At 42.5% G+C, this 12,898-nt stretch overlaps 1 protein-coding gene across 5 annotated transcripts in view; it reads left to right on the plus strand.

The window, feature by feature from the left end:
* sox1a (SRY-box transcription factor 1a) overlaps nt 1–12,898 on the plus strand; it is an 82,852-nt gene that overhangs the window by 61,192 nt on the left and 8,762 nt on the right. Inside the window, exon 3 of one of the 5 annotated variants that reach the window (XR_003216630.1) lies at nt 5,514–5,692. The exons of 2 other annotated variants lie outside the window; for them this stretch is intronic. Coding sequence is in view for 2 of the 3 variants with exons in the window: in XM_005457787.4 (XP_005457844.1) it covers nt 9,279–10,121 (843 nt within the window). In the remaining variant the exon portion in view is untranslated. Of the gene's footprint in view, nt 1–5,513; nt 5,693–8,717; nt 10,122–12,898 lie in introns of those variants that run through there. 2 more of the 5 variants (XM_005457787.4, XM_005457788.4) reach the window with 2 other exon arrangements.

The following is a 12,898-nucleotide window of genomic DNA, read 5'->3' on the forward strand; positions in this document are numbered from 1 at the left end:
CGTTAGTAAAGCTACACAATAGGTTACACATACAATACTCCTTCAAGGTTCAACTTCACATCCTAGTGACAACAAAGACACTAAATTCTCCTCACTACTCTGTTTCCAAAAAGAAAAGAAAAGCAAAGAAAAAAGTTGTGATGCAGGATGTGTAAATAGAAAAAGAATGCTACGTTTGCAAATCATTTGAAATCCATATTTAAGTGGCAATCACATTAAACTGAATTAGCAAAAGGTCAGTAACAAGAATGTGTATAAAAGGAAGCTTGTTTTTCAGAAGTAAAGATGAGAAGAGGTTTACTACTGTGAGAAACTACCCAGGCAAATACTTCAACAACTGAAGAAGCAGCCGTGCATGGCATCCAAAACTTGGGGTGTTTCTTATGTATGGTATATAATGTAATTAAAAGAAATCTCTGGACAAATGGTAAAAGTCAAAAAAACAATATTTAACGGCAGTAATCCTCCAATTCTTTGGGCAGCACAGCATTAAAAACAGACTTGATGGTGCAGTGGAAATCATTGCGTGGACGCAGGAAGTCTCGTTGTCATTGGCACAGATGGTTGCTGGATCCAGAAGCACTGCAGCCTTCTCTGAGCCCAAGCTAATTTAAGATGGACTGAGGCAAAGTGAAAATCTGTCCTGTGATCTGATCAATCAAAATCCAAAAATCTTTTGGGAAATTATGGATACTGCATCCTCCTGGTTAAAGAGGAAAGTATGTTGTCAGCATACAGCTCATTTGGATATTTGTCATTTTTTGTTACTAAACAGTTCAGGATGTATTGTCCTGCTGGGGGAGGCTGCTGCCAGCGGGGAGTATTGTACCAACCAGACAGTCTTTCTTACTTTAGCAAGTAAGTGCTAAACCAGCTCTGGAGCACAAGTCTACACACAATCTTCAAGCTTCAAGCCTTGGAAAACAGCTAATTAGCACTGAAAAAACCCCCAAAGGAAATGACACAATACATTGTCATTGATGTTTTACATCTACAAAACTGGTTACCAATGGCTCAGATGAATTAGAAGACATCATGGGATTTGTGAGTGTGGAGGAGGGAGAGAGGAAGCATTCCAAGGGTTTGCTTAAGTCATTTCCAGTGACCTTCCAGCAGATAGGAAATAATAGAGATAAACTGTGTAAAAGGTGGTACTAGTCACTATAACGTCAATCCACTGGTTTGTGCGCGCCTGTTTTGAAGCCTGTAGTTGGCATTTAGGCAACTGCTCATCTAGCTTTAGTGCTTGTTTGGGTATTTTTTTAAACTTGAATTAGGGCTGGAACCTGGTTGAGAATGCCGTGGACACCCATAAGGTAAAAGCTCATCAGCCACACCATTATGGTTACAAAAATGAATGCCATGTTGTGTTAAAGAAGACTTGAAGTTTGGGACTGTGACCACAAACTTGTAAACCCTGAAACTTCTAAACACAGTTTCACAATAATCAAAAATGTTTTGGAGGCATTCAGGTCTCAGACAGTCAGTGAACTAATGTGTGGATTGCAATAACAGAAATGTCTTGCCCCCGTCTTACCGGTTGTACCGATGCAAAGACTAATCCACCAATTTACACCACCATTTTCACTATCAGTGATGAGCTCAAATGCCAAAAAACACCAGTGTGTGCAAATAAAGTGGTCTAATGTCAGAGTTAGCCTACAGAAGCTGGTCTTTGCAACTTTTCTCAGATCCTGGGTGAAGCAAGCACACAAGAAAAGCTTTCTTCCAGGTAGCGTGGCCTATTTTCATGATCACCAAGAAAGCTTGAAAACAGAAAATGTGTGTCATTAGTTCAGGATAATACTGAAAACAATGTGTATCATCCTGTGTAGCACATCATACAGAGAGCACTGTATATAAATATTGAAATAAACTACTAATTACTGTAAAGATCTTTTTTAAAAAAAGTTACTCAGACTTTGGTTTCTCTCTTTGGATAGATGCAGTGAGCAGCGCTTGCGGCTTTCTTTTCACGTCTCTCACTTTTCATTTCTCCCAACATTGGTTTCCTGTCAACCATCTTCCTTATCTTTACCTCTGTCACTCTGTTTTGCTACAGCCAGAGCAATTTGTGCTGAAAAGTGTAAAAACATGCATCAATGGCTGAATGGACTGCGGAGTACATCAGTGCTAACAAGGTCTAAGTGCCAAAGTGGTTAACTAGGAGTCTGCCTTCACCGCCGTCCTCCCTCACAGTCACGCCGGCTCGCTCTCAGTCATCTACATTCCCTGAACCAGCCTCATGTCTCCTTAATTTTCACCATTTTCAGTCTTGTCAGTCTCTATATACGGCCCAAAGTCTAGCGTGACAGATTTCACTATCATCAAAGAAAGATTTTCCATTAATGGGCCCTGACCTTGTCTGACTACTGTACTTAAAAACCTTCTCTGCTGCAAGGCGCACTCTCCCTGAATCACTCGTTGACCCACACCCCCACACCCAACCACTCCACACCCCAACTTTCCATTTCACCTGTCTCCTCACCATAATCTCCCATTTTTTCCCCCCTCCTCCGTAAATTTTCTGCTCCTCTCACCTTACAAGAGCCCCCCTCTGTTGTTTGTGGAGGCTTGCCTGATAGCCATTAGTGTTACACCCTATTACATCAGTAATGACTGACTGTGAGCTCTAATTAGAGATGTGTTAGGGAGAGCTGACTTACCCCCTCCTCCTCCTCCTCCTCCTTCTGCTTTTCCGCAAAGCTGTTACTGTGACTCCATCGCCGTGGCGACACCATTAGCACAGCACCTCTAAGAGTTGCAACTCCTGACTGTTAAAACCATTATGTTCATTACAGACCAATCAGAGGGGAAGGTGTTATGGCTAATTGATAAGCTGAACAATGCATAAAATCTTGTCTCTAATTGCCCTGCGGGAAAAGGAGAAAGCACCCTGGGAGAAAGAGACAGTGAGAGAATGAAAGAGAGGAAGTGAGGAAGTGGCTGGCGTACTAATTTCAAAATCTGATATTTTTTCACTCGAATAATTTAGGCTTACAATATGTCTTCATCCAAACATGCTGTAGATTTCCCCCCCTTCTTCTTGAATAATGGGATGTTTCTTCTGGGTTTGTCATCTGTGATAAGATGATTATCTGAAAGGTCTGTGGCACATTGTGAAGAGAGTCTCGCCTTCTCTGCTGGAGTAGGTAATCCTGGGTAATAGCATTATGGACACAGTGTTTTCCTAAAGCCCATGATTATCCGCTGCTGTTTGCTGTGGGATTGACATTGGCCTTCCTGGTCTCTCTCTCTCTCTCTCGCTCTTTCTCTCTCCCCTCTCTTCTCCTCTCTCTCTTTTTTTACTCACTCTTTTTCTCACTTTTCTCTCTCTTTATGTCATCCTGTCTCTGACTCACCACTCCATCAAACCCTTATATGCTCTTCTCTCATGGTTCTAACAAGAGAAGAAGATGAAAATAGAGCACATGGAGCAACAAAAGAACAAATTGCTTGTAGACAAGAGTGCCCCAGATTTGAATGACATGTTATGTTCTCTTTGTCAAAAAAAAGGGGGGGAAAAGAAAAAATACACACTTTCACTTTGGCAGTTTGGGGTTACCATCCTGCTCGAGACTCAATAAAGACATTAAGCTATTTACTGAAATACATTTTGAAATCCTACATATAAACCAGGTTAACTATTCTAAACACCGTCTCTCCACCCATGCAACAGATGATACATCACATTAAATCGCTGACTGAGGTCTTCATATTTTTAAGTGCCATATGATTGTGATTTGTGTGCTGGAGATAGAATGAACTGAACTAAGACCTCTGCTTTTAGCCAATTGGCTCACTTTTTTCCCTCAACGCTTTTAGGTCTGAACTTGATCTTATCTCCCTCTCGGGCTGTCTCACCCAACCTCACCCTGCACCCCACCCCATCCCCTCTCTCACCCAGCCACTTTTACTTAGCTTGCCACTCTGTCTCAATCTCCCACTGATGTGGTTTATTTGTAGTGCTTATTTGATGCAACACATCTCGCAAAATATTCACCGGCGAATCGGTAAAACCTGACAGCGTGGAGAAGTTGTTTTAATCTGCAATGTGGCTTCTCTTTGTCCTGGGAAGAAAGTAGATTTAGAAAAAAGGAAATGTTGGTTAACTACCAGTGGTTTTACGCAGTAAGCCAGTGGGTTATCTAACACCTTGAGGGTTATCTTGGGGTTGCACACCAGGAAGAAATCTTGGCATCTATGTATCTATGTTTAGGCATCTGTGAAATGTATTTTCACTTTAAAACAAATGTAAAAGAAAAACGTTTTGAGGGATAATAAAATAAGCGCTGTGTGCTCTTCTAAACTGATTAGGTTACTAAACAATAATGAACGTTTGTAAGAAAGCATTCCTAGAGCATTTTTATTGGCAAACAATGAAAAAGCATGAAATTAGTTTTATTAGGAGTTTTTCCACCTTGGCTCCCCCAGTAGGCAGATGGATGCCTGCAGCAAAGACACCCGCCAGCTACAAGTCAGGGAGTCTGTGAGTTCTGGCAGCTCTGGAGCAGGAATGCTGCAACAGGCATTGGAGGGAGAGAGGAGCAGCAACAGGAGGAGCAGCAGCAGAAGCACTGCTGAATCCATTAACAATGAAGGAGCTGCTCAAACGGGCTCTGGTCCTGTGTTTGCAAAACAAATGGGACATGTGAGGGTTAGGCCGGGGAAGAAATTAATCTGTGAAGCAATCAACGGCGAGTTCAGAGGAGGAGACCGAACCATGTGTGTGAAACACATGCTGCATCTCAAAACGGTAAACCTGTGTGTAGATAAGAAAGCTTTAATCAGCCCAGCTGTGTGGCTGTTGCATGGTTTTTGTATGCTGTGTGTGTGTGTGTGTGTGTGTGTGTGTGTGTGTGTGTGTGTGTGTGTGTTAGGCTAAATCCTTCCCCACCTAGAAGCTGTCAAAACCACATGCTTACAAGCTGTGCAGGTTACATCTAATTGGATTCTGTGGACATCACAGCATGAGGCAATATTTGATGACTCCAAGATCATATTGTAGGAAACAGTGCATGTCCTGAGTAAAAACAGCCTCCAAAGTCAATACCGACCCCTCCCCACCCCTTTTCCTCCCTCCTCTCCCACCCCCCCCCACCTTTGCGTCCTTTTCTGTTCCAGGATCAGTAATGGGAGTCAGTATCCAGGAGGAGGCGAAGGGGGTGCGGGGGCTCCTCGCCAAGTCCTCGCCCCTCCTCTCCGAATGCGGCACAGCTGCCTTTCAGAACCCCGCCGCTCCAGCCCATTCATCCTGGAGAGCACCCCCCCCCCCTCCCCCCTCCACACACACACACACACACACACACACACACACTCCTCTCCCCCCACCATCACACACACAAAAAAGTGGCTATTTATTAGAATACTTGTTTTGTATTGTTCTGTGCCACACAAAAGACGCTTCATTATGTTAGAAGCAAGCCCCCTTTTTGCAGAGAGAAACAATAACTTGGAATTGTCTTTTTTAGAGTGTATAATAAATGTCATTTCTTCTTGTCTCTGCCCCTCAGTGTGTGTTGAGTGGTGGGTTTGGGCACCGGGCACGGATGGCCTTGGCACTCGAGCGGCCAGATTGTAGTGGGAGTAGCGGTCTTACATGAAGCTTTGGAGGGGTTTAGGACGGCTTTAGGAGCATGGAGGGAGAATTCTTCCCACTTTGTCTGGAGTAGAGGGAACGAGGGGGACATGCGTAAGTTTGCATATTATAATTCCTTACGCAAGAAAGTCATTTTTATATACATCTAACCTGTAGTTAAACTGTCTGTTGTGCGTAAAATCGCCTTTTTAACGCGTGGTGGAATTAATTCTCAAAATTATTATAATAATAACAGAGTGAAGCGAATTTGAACGCTTTCTGAATTCGGTGTTTCCGCTTGCTGAAATAAATGTCTTGTTGACAGCCTTTATTTCGGAGCGTCTGCGGTCTGCTATGTTCAGTGCAGTGCAGATAATATGTGTTTCCAGCTGCAGGCTGTCGTTTAATTTTGGAACAAGTGAGCTCCACAAGGGGCTGCGCAGAGCGCACACTGTGGCTTCATGATCCTACAAGTTGCTCTCCAACCAGCTCAGTTAGATTTTTCCGAGGGAAGATGATCGGATGGGTTTATCGCCGGCGCCTACATTTGTTTCGCCATAAACAAGAATAACTGTTTGATGGTGTAAAATACAAGGGAACGCATTAGGCTATCCAGTGGCAGCCTGTTTTCACGCAGGACTCTATGTTTGTCTTGGTGTTTCTACTTTTCCGTAGGTTGGGGAGGGCGGGGGCGGGGGGGGCTGACCGTCACATCTTTAGATTTAGGATGTGTAATTTAAAGCTAAGGAGCAGATGCTTTCTTAAGCTCGTTTAAATAATTAACTCCCCGTTTTGTGTCCGGGGTGTTCAGAACTCCTTTTACTTCCTTAAAACTAACGCCACCCAGTTCCACGAGCGCGGGCTCTTGTGCACTGCTCGGGCACAGCCACAGCCGCGTAAAAACGCTGTCCCCGCTCAGGTTAACTGCATAAAGGGGTAACAAAAAAAGAAGAAGAAGAAGAAGATGATGATGATGAAAGGAAGGAAGCCAGATACAATCGGTCAAGAGTCTTTTTTTGTGTGTGTGGTTTTTTTTGTTTTTGTTTTTTAATTAGGGGGTTCCTTTGCGTGGGACGGATGCCTGGACGGAGAGTAAAATAAAAATAATTTTTTTTAAAAAAGCGTAATAGCACCCGTTGGCCGCTGCGCTCGAGGAGTCGGCACGCAAGCTGGGTGTATTTATTAAAGACCGTTCACTTATGTATATATATTTTTTATTTTCTTGTGGCCATGGAGGGTGGGAAGGTTGGATAACCGCTTTGACCCCTGGCCCCAGTCGCGCACCATCATCACAGTGCGCACACAACCCGTCACAAAGGCCGCGCACAAAAGGAGCGAGGAGGTTTGAAAGGAGGTTTGTTAAAAGAGGAGTGACTGACGGGGAATGACAGAGAAAGTAAACAGGGGCCACCAGGGTCCCAATGTCACTGTAAAGGCTAATCCTGTGCGTACACGCCTAAAGACACTCAGCACTGAGAACAAATAACGACAATAATAGTATGATTCTTACAAGAGTGACAGTAATAGTAGAAGTCATATTTTATCTTACTATTGGCTATTTAAGAAAGCTAACGATAATAATTCTAATCTTTTTATCAGGATGTCGACTTTTTTTAAATAACTGCTGGAGATGCATTAATGCATTGCAGCACTGGTGTGAATTAAAGCAGAGTCGTGTCAGGGCAGGGTCCAGGCAGGTGTAAGAAAACTGAAAAGCATCAAAATGTATTTAATACATTTATTAATAGGCCAATTTAATATTAACGGTGTTAGATGTGTGCTTACACTATTTAGTTAAAAAATATGTTTAAATTAAAAGAAAAAAAGAAGGTTAAATGTTTTTATGAATTAGACTTTTAATATTGAGCAGATACTCACAATTCGCTGTATCTGTATAATAAGACAAGAATTTGTTTCTTATTTTCTTTTTCTTTTTATGCGTGCGTGTGTGTGATCGCTTCACTCGCACTCACCTCCCCAAAGCTCTCCGGGTGTCATCATTACATTGCCATCTCCCTCGGGCCTTAAGCCACGTTTGCCTGGACCGCTGTAACCGTTTATTGACCACCGTGACATCAAGTTAACCCTATCACCAAAGACGCCCGGATTCGTCCGAGTGATCTCGCTCCCTCTGGTCCTAAACAGAGAACCATATCAAGCTAAGCTCCAATTAAAATAAAAACAGCAAAAGAACGATAGAATGATTAAATCGTTAGTCTCGCCGCGGGAAGTGGTATTTCGTTTTCCCTTTCAATTAGAGGTTGATTGGGCTTTTCAGGGGAGGTCAGCTGTGAAATCTGGATTATATATGCGCGGACTCGAAGACACAGACCGCTTTCCCCTCTCGTGTATTTTTTTTTTTTAACAAACGGGATACCTGACTGGATGTTAAATAAGAGGCGTTAAATATAACAAACACACAACACGTCCACTAAAAAAAATGACAGTTTACGTGTAGTATTTCTTTTCATCTATAGCTGCACGCGGGCGCGTGGCAGGACTCATTCACCATCACCAGCAGACGGCGATAATGGCTCTTTGCCCCGGCAATTTCACGTCATTATACGACTATCCATCCTCTTGGGCTTCGTCTCTCAGACCAACAGTTTTTTTTTTTTTTTTTAACCAAATCTCTTTCAAAAAGTTTTCAGCTTTGAATGCGCTTAATTTCTCTATCTGACACCTGCTATTACTTCAAATCTTAATTACATACCTGGAAGGAGGAGGGGGTGGGGGTGAGGGGGCACAGGAGAGGGAGAGAGAGAGATGGTTTAAAATTTGATATCTGAGGCGCTTGCTCAGCATCAAGTCGTCTGAGACTAGTTTGGGGGCAGAGTGTATTGCAAATCCTGTGCATAAAAATAATGAGGCCCAGGCTTCCAGTGCGCGCTGCGAATGTGAGGATAACATGTTAAATAGGAGAGGAAGTGTCTTTTCAATGTCAAATCTGGGAAGAAAGTTGAAGGTAAAAAAGAATTTCACCCACACTTTTATGCTTCCTAATTTATAAGCTTTCTGATTTCTTCCTTCTTCTTCTTCTTTTTTTTTTTTTTTAAATTCAGCAGCCATAGTCTACCTATTTTTTTAAAAACATAAATAAATTGAGATGTTTGACTCATCCTAATCACAGACTGCACCCACTGTTTGGCCGCTACATAAGTGCTAACAAATCTTCGTTATTTTTGTGGTTGAAGTCTCCGAGAGCGTGTTTGGAAATTTCAAATGCCTCGTGCTATTTGTGGGATTGACCCTCCTTTCTCCCTCCTCATTCTCCTCCTCCTCCTCCTCCGGTGTGTTCTTCCTCTATGGTCCTCTAGTCACCTGACCAAACGCCATGCAAATCATTCCGCTGCTAGAGCCTCATTGGCCGCTTGTGGCTCATTTAACCGCTGTCAGTGCTCATCATATGGCCGCCGCTTTAACCAACTTCTCAACTCCGACAGGAAAAGTGGCTCAAATGCGCATTCTATCACAGTGGATGTGAACCAGCCCAGGCGAAAACAGGGCGAACTGCTGGGTGGAGAACATTTTATATGCCTTTTCGGATTAATTTTCATCACGTGTTTATTTCAATTTGGGGTAGAACATTAATTTTGTAGCCCAGTCATCTCGAGCGCACCCGTACCTGTGCGCGCCTGACCTGTCGTGAAAGTGACTTTTTTTTTTTCTCTGTTGGTGGCGAAGTTTAAAAACCAGGTGAATGTATAGCATGATGATGGAAACTGACCTTCATTCCCCCGGCCCCCAAACGAACACGACGACGGGGCAAACGGGGCCGAATAGCGGGTCGAAAGCGAATCAGGAGCGGGTGAAGAGACCTATGAACGCGTTCATGGTGTGGTCCCGTGGGCAGCGGAGAAAGATGGCGCAGGAGAACCCCAAAATGCACAACTCTGAAATCAGCAAGCGGCTGGGCGCCGAGTGGAAGCTGATGTCCGAGGCTGAAAAGCGTCCATTCATCGACGAGGCTAAACGGTTGCGAGCCATGCACATGAAGGAGCATCCGGATTACAAGTACCGACCAAGACGGAAGACCAAGACGTTGCTGAAAAAGGACAAATATTCCCTTGCTGGTGGACTTCTTTCTGGGCCGAGCGGTGGCGGTGGAGTTGGTTTAGGGGTTGGCATGAGTTCATCCGGGGTCGGGCAGAGGTTGGAGAGCCCCGGGGGTCACGGAGGTTCCGCCAGCTCCGGCTACGCACACATGAACGGCTGGGCGAACGGTGCGTACTCGGGGCAGGTGGCTGCTGCCGCGGCGGCCGCAGCGATGATGCAGGAGGCTCAGCTAGCCTACAGCCAGCACCCGGGGAGCGGAGCGCACCACCACCACCACTCACACCACCATCATTCACACAACCCCCAGCCCATGCACCGCTATGACATGACAGCCCTGCAGTACAGCCCCATCTCGAACTCTCAGAGCTACATGAACGCTTCCCCATCCGGCTACGGCGGGATCACCTACACGCAGCACCAGAGCTCCGGCGTCTCTTCCTCAGCTGCCATGGGGACATTAGGGTCGCTGGTGAAGTCGGAGCCGAGTGTAAGCCCTCCCGTCAGCAGCACACACTCACGGGGTCCTTGCCCCGGAGACTTGAGAGAGATGATAAGCATGTATTTACCTACCGGAGAGCCGGGGGACCCCTCAATGCAAACTAGACTCCATGCCTTGCCGCAGCATTACCAGAGCGCCACGGCTGGAGTGAACGGGACCGTCCCGCTAACACACATTTAGAACTCATAGAATAATTGAAAACTGCAAACGAACCATAACCAAATATTTACCTCTTTTCTAAAATAACCCCGGTCCTGAGAACTACCTGCATTTTGTACAGAATGTTTATGATATTGTAAATGAAGGGTAAATAGCATATTCATCTCGGCTTTTTTTTTGAATAGCCACCAGTGGAATTATATAACAAATATGATGCTGAGATATTGGTTATTGTGCTATCATTTATTTATTTTTTTTGTCCTTTATTTCACAGTCTTAGTTGAGGGTTACGCCAGGTTTTCACATTGGGGAGATTTGCTTCAATTGTCTCATCATTTTTGGGGGGTCGGGGGGAGGGGTGGGGAGGGGGGAGTTTATTGTAAGTTATTTGAAAATGAGATAAGTGTCATAATCATAAGAAAGTGCTTTAAAAGATATGGGAAAATCAGCTTCTTTAAACATTTGTGTTCATTTGCAGAAGCCTGTGTCATAATTCTTGGAAATCATCTCTTTTTATTGTAACACTCTAATTCTTGTAAATTGTGAATAATTTTAATATTTCAAAGGATGACGGGCAACCGCTGTTGTAATTTAAGTGCTTTTCCGCGAGCGAAAAGCTCTGATATTGCAATGAAGAATAATTGAATAAATTTCACAAGATGTTGCTTTGATTCTTAAGAGAACGTCTTAGATTGATTATTTTTCACAGTGGTCTTACAGAAGTGTTTTGTTTTGTTTTGTTTTGTGTTAGGGAACAAGAATATCGTCAGAGGTCTTCACGAAAACCAAAAAAATCTTCTCTTTAAATTTTGACGCTGGTGGACAGATCCCTCGAGCTTTTAAATGGTCCAATTGTTTGTGCGTAATTACGCGTAAAAGCTACAGTCTGTAGGGCTGTGAGGGAACCATTTCACTAACAGGATGCTGTTTTAGAAGCTGAAGTTTCATGTTGGTAATTAGAAACGTGTCCATAAATTGTTTTTAAAAAGTTTGCTTTTCTCTATTTCAGTAGCACGCAGGCTCCAATATTATGAAGACATTTTTTAAATATTCAATGCAGGCCCGGATTGTGGCCCGCGTTCTCCTTTAATATAAATATAAAAGGACAAGCTTGATTTTGAATATTTTGAAAAGTTATGATGACATAACGCACAAGAAGAACATTTAGCATGACAGCCACCTGTTAGTGTTATGAACGAAGCCTTCTCGTTTATGAATAGAAATTTGATTTTTGTAATAAGCACATGTCATATTCCCCTTTTAAAACCTTACGAGATGTGAATCCTTTAATCCTTTATTAGCAAGAGCAGCTTAAATCTTTTTTTTTTAATATATATAATTCTAAATGAAATTAGTTCATTATACATTCTACTATTATATTAATCAGTGTGTCTAATTGCAATTTTTTTTTCGGAAACTTGCGCCAAAATTTAATTTCTTTTCCGATGAAAGCAGATTTTTTTTTAGTATAAACTGCTCTTAAAAACTGAACAACTTCTCCACTGTGTATTTCATTTTTTAAAGGAAAATATTAAGCTATTTTTTAAATTTTATCACTTTTACCATGTGTTTGATCTCCTGAGATGCATTTTTTAAAATTCCAATTTTACAGCTTCTGTTCTGAACACACTATAAAAAAAAAAGAATAAGGCGGGATAGCAAAGAACAGTGATCTAAAAATGTCTTAAAGAAAGATAAAGATTTTAAAGATAAAATTATTTGTTTCTTTAAATAAGGGGATAAAAATCGAAGTCTGGGTTGTCAGTAATCTTCCACCCGAACTGCACCATCAGTTCATCTTACATTCACTTCTCTTATTAGCTTTATTTTTATGGAGATGTCAGATAATATATGTGAGTTATTAGCTTATATATACTGATTTCTACGTTATGAGCTAGAATGCGACAGAGGGTAAAAAGAAAAAAAAAGGGTGGGATTCACAAGAATCCTAATTTCTTTAGCTGCATTTTCATCAGCTTGTTAATCAAAGAACCGGCACTTAAAGAGGCTTGATCACTCGTCTAACAAATAAATGCAATCTATGTTACTTGGCTTTTATTCTAATTGTTTGCTCCCATAATGTGAGAAGCAGCAAGGCGGTGGGGGACTTGTTTGCTCCTTTTACTCTCGAGCAAAATAGCAGGAAAGTGAAAGGGGGTGTGGGCAAAGTGCGTGAGGCACAAACTGGGATTCGAACAATAATTTCATGTTCGTTAAAAACCACTGAAACTTGAGAGTGAACAAACGATTGTAATTAAAGGAGAAAAATCTCTGTTTAGATGAAAAACAGACGCACAAACCTGACAGTGTCCAAACTGTTGCTCAGACTGAATTTTGACTTCCACTGGTCACAGCTCTACAGACAAGTAGCTTGTTGAGTTGATGATGACTCATCAGAATTTCACAGATGTAGTGTTTTGATTTTGGACCGGTTTTGGTACCTGCATTTTGAATAAGAAGCCCGCATCATTTTTATAATTATCATTAATCTAATATATATATATATATATATATATATATAAAATTAGGCTGAAGACAGGCCACAGATGTTTTTGAGATTTTTTTTTTTTTTATCGCCTGTAGGCCTCATATGATACCCTAATAGT

The sequence above is a fragment of the Oreochromis niloticus genome, linkage group LG16, assembly GCF_001858045.2.
Source record: "Oreochromis niloticus isolate F11D_XX linkage group LG16, O_niloticus_UMD_NMBU, whole genome shotgun sequence".
NCBI lineage: Eukaryota > Metazoa > Chordata > Actinopteri > Cichliformes > Cichlidae > Oreochromis > Oreochromis niloticus.